The sequence below is a fragment of the Salvia miltiorrhiza genome, chromosome 5, assembly GCF_028751815.1.
Source record: "Salvia miltiorrhiza cultivar Shanhuang (shh) chromosome 5, IMPLAD_Smil_shh, whole genome shotgun sequence".
NCBI lineage: Eukaryota > Viridiplantae > Streptophyta > Magnoliopsida > Lamiales > Lamiaceae > Salvia > Salvia miltiorrhiza.
This window is the reverse complement of record NC_080391.1, coordinates 55,672,118-55,693,724: the sequence shown is the minus strand read 5'-3', so window position 1 is coordinate 55,693,724 and position 21,607 is coordinate 55,672,118. Positions and strand designations below refer to the sequence as shown.

General features: G+C 33.8%; 3 protein-coding genes across 3 annotated transcripts; 2 read left to right on the top strand and 1 right to left on the bottom strand.

Moving 5' to 3' along the window:
- The first annotated feature begins 9,724 nt into the window (after positions 1–9,724).
- Positions 9,725–12,430, top strand: LOC131025230 (UDP-galactose/UDP-glucose transporter 3-like). The gene is made up of 7 exons (XM_057954894.1): positions 9,725–9,937; positions 10,342–10,439; positions 10,519–10,649; positions 10,814–10,844; positions 11,232–11,335; positions 11,516–11,637; positions 11,832–12,430. The coding sequence occupies exons 1-7, from the start codon at positions 9,834–9,836 to the stop codon at positions 12,238–12,240; spliced, it is 999 nt and encodes a 332-aa protein (XP_057810877.1). The 5' UTR covers positions 9,725–9,833; the 3' UTR covers positions 12,241–12,430.
- Positions 12,377–15,297, bottom strand: LOC131025228 (transcription factor MYB124-like). The gene is made up of 10 exons (XM_057954893.1): positions 14,881–15,297; positions 14,764–14,810; positions 14,610–14,666; positions 14,398–14,470; positions 14,228–14,283; positions 13,951–14,127; positions 13,700–13,886; positions 13,318–13,606; positions 13,114–13,238; positions 12,377–13,025 (listed from the first exon to the last, which is right to left on the bottom strand). Exons 1-10 carry the CDS (start codon positions 14,983–14,985, stop codon positions 12,912–12,914), a joined length of 1,230 nt encoding a protein of 409 aa, XP_057810876.1. The 5' UTR covers positions 14,986–15,297; the 3' UTR covers positions 12,377–12,911.
- A 406-nt stretch (positions 15,298–15,703) lies between these two features.
- Positions 15,704–16,907, top strand: LOC131025231 (transcription termination factor MTEF1, chloroplastic). Its single transcript, XM_057954895.1, has one exon. It carries the CDS (start codon positions 15,813–15,815, stop codon positions 16,779–16,781), a length of 969 nt encoding a protein of 322 aa, XP_057810878.1. The 5' UTR covers positions 15,704–15,812; the 3' UTR covers positions 16,782–16,907.
- The last annotated feature ends 4,700 nt before the right edge of the window (positions 16,908–21,607 follow it).

Genomic DNA, 21,607 nt, shown 5'->3' with positions numbered 1-21,607 from the left:
CATCTCGTCCTCGTCCTCATCCTCGTCCTCGTCCTCGTCCTCTTGATTGATGTCAACATACGTGTTTAGCGTCGCGAGATGGAAGTGGAGATGGACGATGGCGGTGTGGCATCGCCTCGCGATGGCCTTGATATCGTGCCTCGCCTTGATATCGTGCCTCGTGGTCGTCCACACGAAATCGACCACGATCTCGCGGGTCGAGTCCCGGACGGGCCAATCCCCGAGCACCGCGTGTAGGGCTCCGCACGTCTCCGTGTAGTCCAAGAACTGCTCGAGGTTCAACGAGACGAACTTCTCGGTCATGGCGGCCAACCGCCGGCCGTGGAACTGCCACACATCGGAATCTCGCCGGATTATCCATCCGTTGTCGACGGTTTGGAAGGAGAATCGGTAGTTGATGTCGAATCGGGGAGGAGGAATCGGATCGGCCGGCGTCGACGTCGTAGATTCGGCATGGATTGTCCGCCGCAGAAGAGTGAAATCTTCGAAATCTTCCATACGGTACATGGATGTGTTCTTACACATATACTATGTCTTAATCAAAGTGTAATTCAAGTATGATTCTGCTTCTCGTATGTCTTTTATAAGCTCTTGTTTGGCTGTAATAAATAATAAAGTGGTCTCTTTATATTAATCCTAAATTAGTTTGTCTAAGCGAGGATTCTTTCCGAGTTTATCATTGTTACGTGATGTTGTTGGTCTTTGATGGGATGAGATCCAGTGTCCCACAATTTTATGTGTGCCATTGTGTCTCATTCTTATATCTATTATTTTAAAAATATTTTTTATAAAAATAAAATTTATTATGATACTATGAATTATATTTAACTTTTTTTTAAAAAAAATAAAATTTTAAAAAGTATATACCATGACTTTGAATTTATCAACCTATTATTAACTAATAAAAGTGAAATTAAATGATAAAAAATAATTATATACCCTAGACTGATGGAATAAACCCTAGTTAATAATCACAAAATTAAACTAAAGCATATAAAGTTGAAATTGAAGAAAAAATATATAAGAAAAGAAATAAAATTGAAAGTGGGACATAAAGTGTGGTACACTGAATCTCATTCTGTCTTGGATGCGTTGATTCTATAAGCTAGGAAATATATAAAAACACTTCTTAAAATATAAATATAAACGTTTTTTAATGTACGAATTTTATCCAACAGGGTTACGAATTCATCCAACATGGTTACGAATTGTGAAAAATAAATTTTTGCTACCTTTGGGATTCGAACCCAGGACCACGAATTCATCCAAAAGGGTTACGAATCAACCGTAGATCTTGATGATCTAAGGGCTGAAAATCATTTATATTCTATACACTTAAGAGTGTTTTTATTCTAGCCCTCCCCTATATATTTATATATATATATATATATATATATATATATATATATATATTTTGAGTAATGCTATTCATATATACATACTATGTATAAACATAGTACCCTTATATTTTGTTTTTAGTAGTGCGTTGATTCTGGATGGTTAATTGGTGTTCGTTGCTTCTGTTTTTGTTTAGACGAGTGCTCTTTTTCTTCGTTACGGTTTTTCCCTTTTGGGTTTTCTGTAAAGGGGATACCCTTTTGGGTTTTCTGTGAAGGGGATTTAACGAGGCTCGGCCCTTAGTCCGCGTCTCTGTGCTGTCAAGGGTTCTTTAGGTTCGTTTTTTCTTTTTTTTCTTTTTTCTTCAAGAAATAACCGTATTTTAATAATAATATTTTAAATAGGAATAATTAATCTCTTTCTAATCCTAATTTACCCCTAACAAAACTGCCGGCAATGTTGTTGGAGATTTAATGTTGTCTTCTAAATACTCATCATTTCATTAGGCAACAAATCCATTCGCCAATAATTATCAAATCCGCCAACAATCCATTAGCCATTTTTACTGATACTTAACTATGCATAATGCATGTATATATTTTCATATTTTATAGAAAAATATTTGTTAATATTGATCCATGACATATTTTTTCAATGAAAATGAAAATAATGAAATAATGAATACTTAAGTTTTTTAATAAAGGATGTAAATTTTTGTTGATAATAAATAAAAGTATTTTTTAATAACCAAAAATGAAATATTTAATAATAATTATTCATTATACAGTTGTTTAATGAAAAATGAAAATATTTGTTTCTTATCATGTATTTTTATATGAAGATTATTTAGTCTTTAGAAGTGATTATACATAGTAAAATACTGAAAAAAATAAATGGCTTGATTCCAATTTCACTTGAAAAAAAATAATAATAAATAAACAATATGTTTTGTTTGTAATTATTTCCTTATTTTTTGGATTTCAATTCCAAAACATCTTACAAGAATAGTACAGAAAATAAAACAATCTTACATCAATCATACGTACATACGGAATAAGAAAATAATGATGAATATAAAATATTACAAGAATATTTATTAAAATAAATTGAAGATACAAAATAACAAAACAGAAATGAAAAAATACGATCAGTTTGTGAATACTATCATTTCACTAAATACTTGAAGTTATGTATCTTTGAGCATAACAAGTGTTAATATGACTAAAAAGTCATATTCATATTTGATTATTTGAGTAGAGTCAAGAGTGTTAGTGTTTATGTTAGAAGTTATCTCAACATGCAATGCATGGTACAAAAAATAAATCATCATTAACATTTAGAAAACTACTTAATAGGATAGTATGCAAATTTATATTACAAATTACAATTTTGTACTTAAATACAAAATTACAAATTACAATTTTGTACTTAAATTATAACTGACACTACTGTCTGTAATTAACACTATTCTATTATATAAGTGACATTGCATATAAATGACACTATAACATTGTAAATGACACTATTCAAAAATATAAATGACACTTCATGTAATTAACACTATAAGATTGTAAATGACACTATAATATTTTAAATAACACTATAAGATTGAAAATGACATTATAACATTTTAAAATGTTATAGTGTCAATTATAAGCAATGTCATTTCTATAACTGAATAGTGTCATTTACACGATTTGGGTCAGGATGCGGGTTTGGATTAACATGCGGGTCAGGATCTGGGTACGGGTCAACCCGGGTGTACATGAGATTTTGTGTTTAATTTACTTGAGTTGTGTTGTGAAAGTTTTAAATTATAATTAATAATTATTTTATATACAAATTATCTTAATTTTTTATTATATAGTACAATATTAGTGTTTTTGTATTTTAATACTTTTTTATATATTATTATGTCGATATTTATATAAGAATTTTACATCGTCGTACAATATCATTGATTCATATTGATTTTTAATTAACATATGAAGACATTTTTTTTGTTTGTAATCTCCCTATAAATAATATATAATTACATTGGAATGCTATTTTTCTTTTTAACGATTAATCATATAAAAAATAATAATATGGATATATAGGATGCCATGCTATAAATAAAAAATTGTGTCATGGACGCAAGTAAAAAAAAAATTGTTATTATTATTATTATTATTATTATTATTATTATTATTATTATTATTATTATTATTATTATTATTATTATTATTATAGGACACAATATATTTCACTATATAAATAAAATTATGTCAATATTTCCAAAGATAAATAAATACATATTAGGTAATAATTAATTAGTCAAACATAGTATAACTAGTTTAATCTATATAAGTTAATAGTCTTTAACTATTAAAGAAAGAGATTTATAACCATGTATTTGAAATCTAAAGTTTAAATTTATTTCCATAAAATTTGTTCTAAGGCTAAAAATGTCAAAATATATTTTAGTTAATGATAATTTACTAAAATGTCCTATATATTATGTTTATACATAGTATGCATGAATATATTTATCCTTTTTTTTCCTTCATAACACAAATAGTGATACTTACCAAAATCGCCGTCTTTTCTTTTCTGGACGTCAAACAAAAGAAAAAAATACCATTTTTTTGTTGTTTTTTTTTTTTTGTTTTTCAAACACTCAATGTAAGCACCAATTTTTATTTTTAAGTTGCAATATTTCTTTTCTTTCTTTGTATCAATATCTATATGAATATAAAAGCTAAATCAACTACAAAGATTTCCGTCAAAACTTCATCAATATTATCATAATTATGATTAATTTAATTTTAATTATATTAATATATATATATATATATATCATTAATTTGCTTAAATATTTTCCATATTTAAATTAATTAATCAACATAAATTAGTGTCAATCAAGAGATCTTTTAAATCTTGAATAATTTAGGTAGATATCCATATATTTCTTTATTTGAAAATAACTAGTTTAAATATAAAATTAGATAGTATATATTTTAATTATAATATACATGCGGGACATATATTAAAATGAGGTAGTCAAATTAGATGTATTTAATTTAAATATAATTTTCGTAATCAATTTTTAATATATATATATATATATATATATATATATATATATATTATAGAAGAGTTCAATGGAGAACACTAAATATTCAAATAACAGAGAACATTGAGCATGTTAGTAATTCCATTTGAACGTTAAACGTTCGTAACAGTCATTTCGTTGAACATGAGCGTGAATAAATATTGAATTTTTGGGGGTTGTGGGATTCGACCCCTTATATGTTCAACGCCATGTTCAACAAAATGACTGTTACGAACGTTTAACGTTTAAGAGGAATTACTGACATGTTCAGTGTTCTTTGTTCTTTGAATATTTGTTGTTCTCCATAGAACCTAACCCTATATGTATATATATATATATATATATATATATATAGAGAGAGAGAGAGAGAGAAGTAAATGTTTGCAAAGAAATGAGAAGCAATCTCAGTCATTGATCTTATCTAATCTAACGGTCAGCGTTCGTTCGTTTAACGTTCAACGGGAATTGTATTGAACTTATACAGGGTTCGAACCCCCAAACGTTCAACAAAATTATTGGTATATTCAACCGCTTCTACTGACATGTTCAATGTTTCTTCATTCTCTACTTATATATCCTTCTCCATGGAACTTAACCATATATATACACACACACACACACACACACACACACACACACACACACACACACACACACACATGTGTTTGTGAGAGAGTTTCATGGCAAATTTTGGAATAGAGAATAGACTAATTAAAGTTTGAGGTGGTCTTGGGTACACCCAGTGTACCGAACACCCTGGTTGACCCATACCCTGATCCTGACCCGCATCCTAATCTAAATTCGCATCCTGACTCAAATTGTGTAAATGACATTATTCGGTTATACAAATGACACTACATGTAATTGATATTATTCTGTTATACAAATAACACTGCGTATAAATGACACTATAACATTGTAAATGACACTGTATACAAAGGGGATAAAAAAATTCCTAACCGGACTATGGATCTGCACTATCTGGTGTCTATGGAAATGGAGGAATCAGTGCAAATTCAACAAAGATATTTGGAACAAAGAAAAGACGATTGCAGAGATCAAATCGAGGCTTTGGGGATGAAAGTCGGCTTACAACATTCCGATACTGTGCTATGACTTCAGACTTTGGTTTAATGGTGTAAAATTTCTCGACTGAGTTTGGATTCTGTTTTCAGCAGTTTAATTCTTTCATCTGATACTGCCTCTCATTGTATCTCTTCTTTTTCGTCTAGTACCATTGGTGCCTATTATAATGAAATCCCTTTTTCTGATTAAAAAAAAATGACATTGTATATAATTAACACTATTCAGAAATATAAATAACACTTCATATAATTGACACTATAATATTTTAAATAACATTATAAGATTGAAAATAACACTATAACATTTTAAAATGTTACAGACTTACAGTGTCATTTATATGACTGAATAATGTCAATTATAAGCAGTGTCATTTGTATAACTGAATGGTATCATTTACACGATTTGGGTCAGGATGCGGATTTGGATTAGCATGCTGGTCATGATCCAGGTGCGGGTCAACCCGGGTGTACGGAACATCCGGGTATACAGGAGATTTTGTGTTAAATTTTATGTATTTATACTATAATTTTATAGAATTGAAAACATAGCAGCATTCACTAATAGTTTGTGAGTTAATTTACAGCTAATTAACCCTCCAAAAAGATATGTTGTGATTCTTGTGAAATATGCATCTATAAAATAGTAGTAATTAAAAGTTTCGAAAACTCATTCTAAACTAATAGATACTTTGAAAGAAAAAATATCTAGATATTTTGGTGAAAATTTTAACTACATAACAATGTTCATTAGATTAAAAAAAATATGTTGTCAAGATCTTGATCATTTGATTCAATATATACTCAACTATAAAATGAATCCATCTTCAGTTTAATATTACTATATTGATTACAATTATTTAACACTAACTTTAGTCTGAGTTTGCAAGTCTTTATTTACATGGCTTACCATATGATCGTTTAATCAGAATTGTATCCCTTGTTAATAGTTGTAGTGGGCAAAATTCGTCAACATGACCCGTATCCAATCAGCACTCCAGGCTGGCTCAGCAAGCCAAGCAACCTGGTCAATCCAACCCAATTAATCTTTCAAGTTGGACCAATGAGCTAAACAGCCCGGTCAATCCAGCCCGACAAACTTCAAGTCCAACTTGTCTCAATAGTCCGGTTGGATAAATCGCACTTGGCCCAAACCCATCAAGTTAGCTCGCCAATCTGGCACGACCCTAAAAGGCCCAGTCAGTCAAGCATATTGGTCCATCTAGCCCAAGAAGCTATAGATCAACTTGAATCGATAACCAGGCTGGAGGTATCACATCCGGCCCAAGGGTTACCGCCCACCTTGTTGACGAAGTCACATGACCTAGCCATCAACCCTAAAAAATATCTTTCGCCAAGCTGACACAGTCAAAGGATGAATCTTTATGATCCCGTCCAAATCGCAACAACTTGGAAGTGGAAAGCGTGGACGGATAAGGTCAGCTTGTAAAACCCTAGCGGCTGGCTGCCCTTTATATAGACAGACTGACTAGGTTACAGAGAAGACGAAAAAATCTTACTTGCTCTCTACTCTTTGAATTCTCTCTACTCCGCCGCCAGTCTGAATACTCTTCCAAGTTGGATACAGCCAACTTGGCCTATCTCCGTCTCCCACATTCCATTATCACAACCGGCTATCACCGTTTCCACCCTCCGACGCCGCCTACAGCCTGGAATAACCGCTCATTCCAGCCTGCCTTTCTCTCTTATTTCAATTTGTTTATCATTCTATTTTACTATTCCGTTACTGACTTGAGCGTCGGAGGCTCTACGGTCGACACCCCCTCCCGGTGCTCAACCTAGGGTTCTTACGTGTTCTTGTGTTGACAGGTTGCTAGTGCCCGATCTATCCGGACGTGCATACGTCAACTTCAATTGTAGATTTTAGCCTCTACAATAGTATTCACTTATAATCTATGACAAAAAAGAAAACATTGCTATTTCAATCATGGCACTTTAAAACTCCACTCTTTCTCTATACGATTCTCCAAATGATAGTTGTATCCATTTTTAAGAGAGTATCCATTTATAGTCCATCAAAAAGAAAAGAAAAGATCATAATTGAATAGTCATTGAAAGTCATTGGAATTGTTACTTCATCAATAAGAGAAAAAAGTTGAGAGATTTGTAATTGCTACATCTCCTGATAAGCAAGTGCTCTACCATCTTAGCTATTTCAAAAATCAAGAAATGGAATTGAGGAACCTGCATGCACATATTATACATTGTGGATAAGTCTGTTGCAGGGTATTACACCTTCGAGTGCAGCAGATTCTACAAGGATTTATGTTCGGATATTTTTTTTCCCTTCATAACACAAATAATGACACCTACCAAAATCGTCGTCTTTTCTTTTCTAGAAGTCAAACAAAAGAAAAAAAATACCATATTTTTTGTTGTTGTTGTTATTTTTTTTTCAAACACTCAATGTAAGCATCAATATCTATATGAATATAAAAGCTAAATCAACTGCCAAAAGATTTCCGTCAAAACTTCATGAATATTATCATAATAACAATTAATTTAATTTTAATTATATTAATATATATAGCTATATATATCATTAATTTGCTTAAATACTTTTCATATTTAAATTAATTAATCAACATAAATTAGTGTCAATCAAGAAATATTTTAAATCTTGAATAATTTAGGTAGATATCCATATTAATATATGTCTTTATTATATATATATATATATATATATATATATATATATATATATATAGGGAGAAGATCCATGGAGAATGATAAATATTTTGAGAATAGAGAATGCGTTCGAATAAGTCTGACATTTCGATGAATAAATCAATATATCGTATGAATAAGATTTTTGGCCATGGTTCGAATTCTGATATGGGCGAGATTTTCATTATTTTTACCATATTTACTGAATACATCTGTTCATTATTTATGTTGATCTATTCGTAAAATTTATAGGCTTATTCGTTATTTTTCATTCTCTCCAAAAATATAATTCTCTATGGATCCCTACCCTATATATATATATATATATACACGCGCGCAGCAGGTTCCACAAGTTTGAATATTTCTCTTGTAATCTCTTGTATACATAGCATTCTTTACATTCCACACAACTTAATTGAATATATCTTAATTGAGAGTCAAGAGCGACCAATTCAGATCATTATAGTGAACTGAAGCAAATGTATAAATAAAATTTTATAAAATACACATGAAATTTATTTGATGTAGGTGATGTAAAAATTTATAAAATACTTTACTGTAATACATTTTCATATTTTTTTTTTCTTTTTTTTATGGACCAATGTCATAATCCTCACTTTTTCTACGCATTTTATGTAAATATTGATTTGTGCGTATGTATAACTTGAATAAAATTAACTTTTTCTTAACTAATTAATACTTTTAATAATACTACAACATAATCATAAAAGATTAGAACTTAACTCCTGATTAAAATTTTAATTGTAACTTTAATTATCAGTTAGTGTGTATTAAACTATTAGTCATAGATTAGAATTTAATAATTCTAATTAAGAATTAATAATCTTCAAAGAGTTTAGTGATTTGTTTAATTGAATTTTATTAGATCAAATTAGTTTTATTTAAAAAGGGGCAGGCCAGGCCGTCTTCTATTATAATAAAAAGGTTGATATTTAAGTGTGCGTCAGTGCGTGTATTGTCATAGCGGTAGATGGTTAGATGGTCTTGGACATTAGGTCTTGGATTCGAGTTCACCGTGGTGCGGTCTTTAATTTTTTTTATTATTTACTTGTATAATTTATCCCAAAAAAAAGGGTAGATATTTAGAAAAGAAAAACTAAAAGAATATATTAAATTTAAAAGTGAAAATCGAATACAAGTTCAAAAATTATGGCAGTAGTATTATCATGATCATGATGTTTGAAAATCGAAAGAAGAAATGGGGCTAGAAACTTTCTAACTTGGAAAGGAAAGGCCCGTTAAATTAAAGCAGCCCACTTAATCGGCCCAATAATTCATAAAAGCCCAAATTAAATTTGCTAGCAAATATTGACGACCCGACCCGACCCAATGCAGTTCGCTAACCACGTGCTCAAGTTCAACTAAGAGATCCGCGTCCTTCCGTCCAATTAGATTCCTCCAACACTCACTTAACCAATCGGAGTTTGCCACGTGGGATTACACGTAACATCGGGCCCACATATTGCCTTTGTTCATAACCCAAAATTAAAAAAAATTGAAGAAAATGTTGAGAATATAACTGTAACAGAAAACGAAGGTTCGGGCACGAGCTACAACTTGGTGATCGGAGCGGGCGGCGATCTGGTGGTTTCCGTTACATTCGGAGGCAGATGGAGTCTCGCGGCGCCGGAATCCACCGCGTTTTTCTCCTGGCTTTCTGCGTCGCCGGCATTTGGGCGGCTTATATCTACCAAGGGGTTCTTCAGGAAACTGTGTAAGCATTTAGAGCTCGATTTTTCTGCTCCAATTGTTGTGCAAATGTTAATTATCTTAAATATGAATTGTAAATGTTTTGTGATGGAGGTTTTGTTAATTTTCATGGTGAAAGTAATGTTCTCTTTTTTCCGGACAATAGGAGAACTGTGAATGTTGAAGAAAGAATTTGCCAATTTGGAGCTGAGTTTACGTGGCTATGATTATGAATAGCATTAGTCAATGTGCTAGCTCTTTGTGTGTGTGTGGAGAGAGAGAGAGAGAGAGATGTTTTTGTGGATTTTTTTATGTATATTATTTCCTGAGTGTGTTGTGGATTTAGTTATCCGTTTATTTGTTGTAATTGTTCTTTTCTAAACTAATTTTTGGACTTATGGTTGAATTTTGATGACAATGTTGTTATAGGTCGACAAAAAGATTTGGTCCTGATAAGAAGAGATTTGAGCATTTGGCGTTCTTGAACCTAGCACAGAGTGTAGTATGTTTGATATGGTCATTTCTAAGTAAGTTCATAAGTTGAATGCTTTTCAGCTGAATCTGTATATGCTGGGATGCTTATGTTTTTGAATTGCAACTTTGAAGTGAAATGGCTCTGGTCAAATGGTGGTGATGCTGGAGCTCCATGGTGGAGTTATTGGAGTGCTGGCATTACAAACACGATTGGCCCGGGTATGGGGATTGAAGCGCTTAAGTACATAAGTTACCCCGCCCAGGCATGTTCGAAATTCTAAGCATTCTTGATATTTGTAGATTTTAGTTCTTTTGGTTAATGTTGATTTGTTAAGTCATGATTGATCTTAATACTTGTGTCCATTTGGGAGAATCGTCTTTATATCTTGAGAGGATTGTGAATTAATGCTCGATTCCATATTTACAGGTGCTGGCTAAATCTTCAAAAATGATTCCAGGTGAGTTGATATGTATTTGTTGCTTATTGAATGAATTCTCGAGTTTCCACGCTTCCTATTTCATGAAAGCATATAAGGGTGTTATTGAATGAAATCCAATCTTGCGTAATGAATAAAATCTATTCTTGAATTGGAAATGGAGGAAAACTGACTTCACAAGAATAAATTCATTGCAATTTAAAGCTCTAACTTATTTAATTGGAATGACGTTCCATCGTGAATATTATTTATTTACATTTTACAAAGAAGAAGAGTAAGATATCACATTAGAAGGAATGTTCATAATTTTACAAAGTATCTTCATGAAACTTGTGATCATACTTTCCATTTGGGGGTAAAATTGTTTCATCCCTACCTCAATCTTATGAGTTGATTTTCCTTTTGCAGTCATGTTGATGGGCACATTAGTTTATGGGATTAAATATACAATCCCAGAGTATGTCTGCACATTGCTTGTTGCTGGAGGTGTATCCACATTTGCACTTTCAAAGGTAGATATGCGCGCTTCACTGTTTGTAGTCCCATTAGAATAGCTAAATTCTTATGTCAATTGCCGGAGACCGTTGTTATGTAATCTGAATTTGGAGCCTGTTTCTGAATGCAATTTTGAAAAATGGACTCCATATTTCTGAATGTGATTTTTATTTGGTTGCATATTTTTCACCCCTCAGACCAGCTCGAAGATAACAAGCAAACTAGCACAACCAAATGCTCCAATTGGATATGGTCTTTGTTTCCTGAACCTTGCTTTTGATGGATTCACAAACGCGACTCAAGATTCAATCACAGCAAGGTAAACGAAATTTCCTAGTCCTCGTGATCTGCCTCTCTATTGGTATGAGATCTGTTTAATGCGTATGCTTTGATCTCCTTAAGACGCGTTTCCTGCCTCTCTCTCTCTCTCTCTCTCTCTCAAAATCAACTTGTTTATAATCAATGTGACCACAGCATATTTTGATAAATATGGAAGCTGGAATTCCTATTCAGGTACCCGAAGACAAGTGCGTGGAACATAATGCTAGGCATGAACTTATGGGGCACCATCTACAATCTGATATTCATGTTTGGCTGGCCAAACGCCATCGGATACAATGCTATCGATTTCTGCAGGCAGCATCCGGAGGCAGCGTGGGACATCCTACTCTACTGTCTGTGCGGTGCAGTCGGCCAGAACTTCATTTTCCTAACCATAAGCCGATTCGGCTCCTTGACCAACACAACGATCACAACCACCAGAAAATTCGTGAGCATCGTGGTTTCTTCGTTGTTAAGTGGGAATCCCCTCTCCCAGAAACAATGGGGGAGCGTTGCGATGGTCTTCTCCGGATTATCGTACCAGATTTACCTGAAATGGAAGAAGTTGCAGAGAATGCCGAAGAAAAGGAAGTCCAATTAAGTGAGCTCATGATTTTTAGACTCTACATGTAATATTTGATATTTCCCCCTCCCTTGAGCTAAAAATTTGATGTAAAATTATGGCCAAGTCATTACATTAATTTGGATTCTTGTATCCTTGAAATTGTAGATTCGAATTTAGATGAACAGCTAAGATCAATGTTGAATAGATAATATTTTCATTACAAACATGAACTACTCTCTCTCTCTCTCTCTCCCTCTCTCTCACTCTCTCTCTATATTGGCGAGGTGCCATTATATAGTTACACTAAAGAACTAAGAATCTATGTTGGTTACATCTATACAATAAGGCTTATGTAGCCAAATTGGAACAGTGGATTTCCATATCCAAGTTCCATGATGAGGCAAAAGAAAAAAATGACTCAACATTATGTAAACAACAACACTCGAATGAATGTAAACACTAGAAATTAGGAAAGAAGAAACTCGAGGATGCAGATCAACGAAGATCGATCTTCAAAAGCTGGAGTGCTCCTCAGCATTCTAGGCAGCAAGAAGGCAGATCTTCGCGGGCCTATCTGTAAAAACACAGGTCGAGATGGCTGCAATCCAACGGCAAACAAACTCCTAAACGAAGAAACAGAAGATCTCTACACGACAAAAGGCTCCAGACGGGGTTGTGGTGATGATTCCGGTGCCTTGGTGATTTGATCATAGACAATGGAGGAGGGACCTCTTGCAGGGTGGTGGTGGCTGCGAAGGATTCGTGACTTTGCTCTGAGACGACGACTCCAGTCCTAGAGTTTTCATCAAGAAGTGCTTTTCCTGCACAGATTCATTCACTTGGTTAGCAGAGAAAGAAAAAGACATTGAAAAGATTCAAAAAAATAAATAAATTTATATGAAGTCTTACACTTTCTGAAAATTTTGGGCTGGGAATTGTTGCTGCAAGTGCTCTGAATAGTGGTGTCACATTAGTAGGAGAGCTGAATTCTTCATTATCACCTTTTATGTCTTCATATGTTGACATATTTTTCACTGGATTAAGAAAAGAAAATTAAAAGTTAATTATAATACCTATTGCATCTTTGTCTATTAAACTTGTTATGTGTTATACCTTCATCTGTGCTTGTCCCAGAAAGACAATGTTTATCCAACTTTTCTTGATGCAATGCAGCAGTTTCTTCCTCACATTCTCCCCTCTCGTCGCGTGGCACATCAGGCACGAGAGTCGATCCTGTGCTATACTCAGAGCTTGCTGGGGACGATGATCTACTGCCTTCATCGCAGCTTCTTATCTCCTCCGCCAACGCATTGAGCTTCTCTACTTGAAAATCAGCATCAACATCTGTCATCTTAAGCAGTTGTTGCCTTTCTTTGCTCTGTTCCAGAAAATCTTGAAGCACCTGAGGCCATGTTATCTCATAAATCATACCATATCATAAAAATGCAATATAAATTTTATTTTTACTTTGTAAAACAGAATTATCACCACTTACCATCCAAGCATTTTCAAGGCTCTGACCTGTCTTCTCTGCATCAACTTTGATTGCAAGAGAGCTCAGCAGCTCTGCTTGCTGCAGCAATGCAAGCACCTTCGGATCGTCCTTCTCAAGAAACGCTCGTGCAAATTTGAAATCGCATTTATCAGTCGAACCCTCCTCAACGCCATCAACGTTTTCTCCTCTGCATCAGCAATACAAATCACATTTTTTCGTTTTAGAAAATAGTTCAAAAAATTTCACCATACCTCAACTTCTTAGGAGCATTTTCAGATCCATGATTTGAGCTGAGTCCACTGCGAAACACGACCCTTTTGTTGTTCAACTTGACATAAGAAGTGGTGCTGTTTTTCTCCACCAAGGCTTCTCGTTTCGCCCTCTTCTTGCAGAGAGTGGTGAATCGATTCTTCACAGCGTTATCAGTCCTGCAAACGAGACAGAAAACACCCGTTGCAGCAACCGACTTTTCGTTTCTTACATCAAATTCAAAGGAGAGTTTTAAGGAAGGATTCGAGTCTTCATCACCTGCCTGAAACCACCTTTGCTATCTCAGTCCATCTGTTCCCATAAATCCTCTGCGCCTACAACAAAATTTTGAATTTTTGTGAAATCCCACAAAAATAACTAACTAAAACTACAAAGATCATCCAATCTTGCAAACAAACAAGTGTGAATTCGACACGTTTGATGCTAACCTCGCACAAGAGCATGTCTTCCTCAGGCGACCACCCTCCTTTCTTGAAATCGGAATTCAAATAAGTGAACCATCTATTGAAACAAAAACAAAAACAAAAACAAAAATAAAAAACTAACTCAAAAAAGTGTTGCAAATAGCAAGAATGAAATCATACAAAAAAAAACAGAGGGAAAAAGGGGCCTATCACTATCAAAATCAATGCACACTAACCTCCTCCTACATTGTCTCGTCGTTTTGTCCTTGAATTTTGATGCAATAATTCCCCAACTGTCACAAAAATCACACTCATTGAGTTGAGTTTCTCTCACAAGCCACAACATTCAAACATAATCATATTATTACAAAAAAAAATCAAGATTCTTACTTTTCAGAGCCATGTAAACGAATTTGCTCGCGCAGAATATCGTCTTCCTGTGATAAATCCATCAAATAAATCAACTTCATGCTAAAAAAAAAAAAAAACAAAACAAAACAAATTTACCTCTTGACTCCAAGAAACTATATGTCTTTCCTTCTTTTTCAACAACACCTCACCAATATCTGCATCAAGATTGCTGCTACTACAATGCACCTCCTTCTTCTTCATCTTCTCCGAAAATCGTAAAGCTTTTCTCTCTTTCTTGCATGCTCAAGAAATGGATTCCTTTTGTGGGATTGAGGTATATATTTCAAACACCCGTGAAAAAAATCAAGTCTTTTTTCAACCCTTTAAACGAAAAAGTTCAAACAGTTGGTGGTTGAACCAAAATGCCTAGGATTCGACCTTTTCTAGCTCAACTTGTCTCAGGCAAAAAACATCAAACACATTAACACCATCCTAAATATAGGATCCCATTTCGGTTCAGCCGGTTCGGTTAGTTTTTTGGGGAAGTTTCGGTTTCATCGGTCGGTCTGGTTTTCGTGAGTTTGGTCGGTCAAAAACCGAATCGACCATATATATAGATATATATATATACTCTCTTTGTTTCATTAAAATCGACTCAAATCTTTTGAACACAAAAATTAAAGAAAAGATATAACTTGGATAAAATTGGTAGAAGCCCACAACTTTTGAAAAAATAAATATTGCCCAAAACTAATTTTAGTAAGATATCATAAAATTGGATAAAACTGATTTTCCTAGTTTTCTCATTTTTGTGCAAGTAGTGATTTCACTTGCATACTGTTATTTTTTCACTTTTGTGTGGTGTAGAGCCTTCATCTGCGTGCGAATTGTTTATTTAATTATATTTAGATATATCTCTTGTAATACTGACTAAAAAAAATTATATCATAAAAATAAAAAACGAGCCAATTTTAATGGAACAGATGAAATATATTTTATTAATTTTTAATTTTTATGTGGTTTGCAGATAACACACGCCCCTCTCCACCTTATCTCTTTCCACTCCCTCTCCAAACAATGTAGCAACTATGCAAGAAACTCTCCACCTCTCCTCCTCCTCCTCCGCCGCCGCCGCCGCTACTCCCCTCCCCCTCAATTCCCCTTCAATCCCCCGCCCCAAACACCTCCAATTTCCACCCCATTCCTCCACCAAAGCCCCCAGCATTCCCCTCCCTCCTCCGCCCATTTCTCCGGCCGCATCGGAAACTTCCCAAATCCAAGAAATCATCCTCTACTTGGACTCCCTCGGCGTCGACTCCTTCTACTGCCTCCACACCCACCCGCCGCTAATCTCCACCCCCGTCTCCCAAATCAAATCCACCGTCGACTTCCTCCTCTCCCTCGGCATCACCGTCGCCGACCTCCGCCGCATCTTCCCCATGTGCCCGGAGCTCCTCACCTCCTCCTCCACCGCCGTCCGCGCCACCACCTTCCTCCTCCGCGAGGCCCGCGTGGGCGCCGCCGACCTCCGCTACGTCGTCCACCGCCGCCCCCGCCTCCTCGCCTGCAGCGTGGAGCGGCAGCTCCGCCCCGCTCTCTACTTCCTCCAGGGCACAATCGGCATCGAGGACGTCAGCAGATTCACCTTCCTGCTATCGTGCTCCGTCGAATCGAAGTTTATTCCCCGAATCGATTACCTGCAGAAATTAGGGTTTCCGTACAGGGACGCGATCCTGATGTTCCGGCGCTTCCCGTCGCTCTTCTGCTACAGCATCAAGGAGAATTTCGAGCCCAAATTCGACTATTTTGTGGTGGAGATGGGGAGGGAATTGAAGGAATTGGTGGCGTTTCCGCATTACTTCTCGTTTAGCTTGGAGAATCGGATCAAGCCCAGGCACAGAGTGTGTGTGGAAAAGGGCGTGTGCTTGCCATTGCCGACGATGTTGAAGCTCTCGGAGGGGCGGTTTCGGGCGAAGCTGGAGGCGGGGCGGAGCTCCTCCGCGCCGGTGAGGAGTTCTCCGTTGTGGACGACGAGTATAAATGATGATGTGACATAGATGAAGGAAATTAATTTGGTGCTACTATTTGTTTTTTGTTTGTGTTTTTGTATGTAAATTACATTCTATTCTTGAGAATGATTATAAGGTTTATTCAATGGATCATTGCTAAGAAGAATTCATGGATGAGTAGTGTTTGTGTCTTATGTTGATGTGCCTCTCTTTTGGAGGAATGTTGGTGCTAGAATTGGCTACTAATTTGCTTGCTAAAAGTTAGTAATATGGTGGTGATCATTTGTTTCTCTTAGAGCATCCGCGGCGCAGGCTCTAGGGCAGGGCTCGTCCGCATCGACTTGATGCTGGCCCTTAAATTGAAGCCGAGCACGATGGTCGGTTTTTCTTTTTTAAGCAACGATCGGTCGGTCGATTCGTGATTTTTTGGTCGATCTGCGGATGCACACCCCTAAACTCAAGTATGCATACTAAGGTCAATAAGGCCTATCTCAAATAGCAAAGCTGAGCACAGTGAGAGTGGTGCGAGTGTTGATCATTTATATCTTCAAGACTTCAACTCACAAAAACATTTTTTTAATTATAAATTATTAATTTATATTAATTATATGCTCCGTATATTTTTTGGCTTTGAAAATCAACTTATGATATATTTATAAATTACTATTCATTTTTAACTTACATTAAAAAAAAAGGAACAAAAAACGATATTGTTTTGTATTTTCTCCATCCAAGAAACATCTTCCTAGTTTATTTTTGAAAATAATTTCACTAACTATCACATTTACAATTCTTATATATTTACACGCATTGTCACTAATGAACGCACCACTTTTGAAACAGCTCCACCAACTATCACTATTTTTTCTAATTCGTGGGATCATTCTACACTCATCAAATATATAACTAGTTTTTCTTAAAATCGTATCGTATCTTCTAAAAAAGATGTTTCATGGACAGAGAGGGGATCAAATTTTCTATTGGTAATGCACAAAAACTATGTCGTTTTATATCATGTAAATTAAAAAGAATATCTAGCAAGCCATACAACTTTTCGAAATCAAAAAGTTGTATGATTAATACAAAATCAATAATTCATTATTTTGAAAATAAAAAATCAATAATGTATTGATAATATAGAAAATAGTTTGGATTTAAATTGATATTTTTAGCCATTAAAAAAATCAAGTGATTCTTGCTTTGTGAGCGCGGGTATGAAGGAATTTGAAAATAAATAAATAAAATAAGTGAGTATATAAAAATAAACGCTGAATTCCACGAGAGAGAAGTTAATGATGAGAGCATAGAGCAACCCCACACCCTCACTCTGTGTGTTGTGTGTGTGCTATAATTCCCACTCCATTTCTGGATTAGTTTGGCTGCATACTTATTTGAATATTAGGTGCTCGACAAAATGCGTGACTCAACTGTTTCACACTAGCCCTCACAAAAATAGTTGGGATTTTTCAAATTTGAGGAGTCCAATTAATATTGAAATAATTTTAAGTTCTTGATTCTTGAGATAAAATTGGCATAAAAATATATGAACTTAATAAATAATTATTGTAACTTATCATAATTGAGATTTATGCCCAAAATAAAGTTTGCGTCAGCATGATAATATAAATAGCATGAGTTGACTTTGATGTGGCACTGCTCCAATAAGAGCGATGTTGTTTTGGTTATGAACATTTATGTCACCGAGTTGCAACGCCAACTTTAGTTTTGAAGGAAATCTCAATCGTGATAAAATTACAGCAGTCATTAAGTTTGTAACAATTTTTGAAGTTGGTGTGCAAAAAACAATCAGCTAAAATAATGTATTTTAACGCCAATAATACATATGCAATATATGTTAAAGTTTTGTACTGCAAACTCATCCTAATTAATTATAATAAAAAATGTGCTAGCTTCAAACTTGATCTTATATTTTAAGCATTCCCATTTCTCTTTGTTAATTAAAAACTTTATTCTTGAATGAAAGAACAAAAAAATATACTCTCTTCGTCCCTGAAACATTTTCCTAACAGAAAGCGACACGAGTTTTAATAAAAATTTGTTGTATATTTGATGAATCAATTAAATTAAAAGTGGTGAATTCATTTATGACAATCGGTATAAAAATATGAGAATTGTACGGGTAAAAGTTAGTGAAATTGTTTTCAAAAATGTATTAAGAAGATATTTTGGAAACAGGCGAAAATAGAAATAAAGAAAGATGTTTCATGGACAGAGGAAGTAAGATATCGAATATATATTAATTTCAACTTCTTAATTATTTTTTTTATTACGAAAAACAATTCAGGCATTGCATTATTTAAGAATTTTGATAGTCATTTCATTCTACCAATAGAGCATATATATTCAATTAGAGTAATATATAATGTATTGTTACATTTAAAGATAGGATTCTTCGAAGACAAACTTAGTGAGGTATCTTTCTAGATGATGGTCAAGTTTTTTTTTTTTTTTTTTTTTTCAGTTAGTGTTAGTTTGAAATACAGCTTTTCGTAACTTTTAGAAGAGTTTGATAATTAAAAAGTGGGATAATTGAATAGTATATTAGGTATTGTCAGTTTGAAATAATATGGTATGGAGATTATTGGGGTTGCAAGCAAAGCCACGTGATGCTGAGAATGTTGTTCTTCCCAAATTTGGTCTTCTCTGACTATTCAACACTCTGATTAACAGTCAGATTCTTTTTATTATTATCACTATTAATTTATTATTGTAGTTTTGTCGAGAATTGAAAGATACATCAGCTAATATAGAATGTGAATTTGAAAGATGAAAATTATCGATTTAGGTTCGAATTGGAGCTATCGATTTACTCTATAAGTATATTGTATTTTGATTAGTTTTTAATTTGTAATTGTTTTCAATTAGTCCATAATTAAGTTGAAATCATATTTTTATTACATGTTATCCATAAAGGAAGTTCAAGTGAAAACCTTTATTTCAATTTTAAGAATGTGAGAACTATTTTCAGTCGTTTTATTGCAAAGATTTACTATGTATGCATCAGATTTTAAATCTCGGGAAGGGTTAGTATAGTTAATTTTGCAATAATACAGTGACTTTATACGATCAGTACAGTATTATGCATGAGAACCAATCGTGCTTATTCACTATCGCTCAATAAAAAAATGAAGTTAATTGATAAATTATTTAATGGATGTGAGTAATCTTGAGAGATTATATTTTATTTTGAATATTATTCGTAAGTGTATGTGGCCCTGTATCTACCCACAGAGAATATAATAGTGCTGATAAAATATTATTGAACTATAACTTAAATTGTAATTTGACAAAAAAAGAAAGTTGAAGCAGGGAAGGCCCAATGGATATGGAAGTAGCTAGCTCTTAAATAATTGAATTGTATGATGTGAAAGCGACTATGTAAGTGAAATTAAATGATTTATTTCGTGTGACGAGGACGTCAAATTTCAAATTGCTGTGGGTCATAAACCAGAGCAAATCCCAGAAGATTAAGCTATATATATATATATATATATCATATTTTATTTATTTTAAAGATATTACGTCTTTATTTTATGTCCCAAATTTTTAATATTTTCAATAAAATTAATCTGAATTTTCATTTTCTCCTAAAAAACTCTGAACTTTCTGTTTTTTTTTTATATATATATGAAATGTCCCGCTATATAAAATTCGAAGACGAAAATATGACAAAAAATCCTGAACTTTCAGCATTTTCCAACAATGATAGTTCTTAATATGGTTTTCCCACAATGACGGTCCCCAAAATATTTCATTCGACGAGATAAGTCATTTTTCTGTCATCGAATTTTGTATAACAGGTGCAGCTGCAGCTACATGGAGGTGGTGGTGGCGGCGGCGGATCCACCTCAGAGCATGCATGGAGGTGCAGCTGCATTCTCCAAAAAAATAAAATTGCATTTATATAGAAGTATATATATTATTTCAGATTTAATTTTTGCACTCTCAGTTATAAATATAACCTCAAAGCAAAATATAACTCCAACTTAAAAACAAATCTTAAATTTCAAAACTAAACAATAATGTTTGAGAATGTATTATTTTTATCATTAAACATTTTTTACATTTATAATCATGTAATTATTTATCACATCCTCAAATCAAAAATCATGTATCCACCACAGTGGTGGCTTGTCCCACAAAAACAACACTCTTCCTGCGAAACGAAGGAATATTTTTTATAAAAATACTTTAATATAACAACACGTAGAAATAGAACCCTATGTAAAAAGGCAAAGCTCTTGCCATTTCATATCCCATTATTCCCCCCACTTTGCAAAGTCGAATGATAAATTTCCCGACTTCAAATTTGTAGCTACATGTGACACTAAATGCCACTCTATAACTATTACTAGCTAGAAAAACACACAATTAATATAAAGTATTATATATGTCACACTTTCATAAACATGAATTTTGCACTCATAATTTTTGCCTTTGTCATTTCCCAACTTTATGGCAAATCATCGTCGCTTTTCAACTTTTGTAAATCGACACATAAGATTCCGACAGATAATGTGAAGTTCGACCGATGACGAGATTAATTATAATTTTATAATCATGGAGCGTAGTGAATTTATTTATTTTTATTCTTTTGTGGATTAACAATATTTTGAGATTTTGATGTGTACATTTTGTGATGGTCCAAGATGCCCAAAATCTATGTTCAAACTACTCATTGCTAGAGCCGAATGCCCTAATCATGAATTTGACGGCACCTATTTTTATGTTTGGATCATTCGATTTTTAACGAATTTGGTTTGTAGATCTTGATTAAATGAATGATAATGATTATTTTTTTCAAATGGGACATGTAAATATTAATATGCATGGATCTTGAACTTCATAATTTT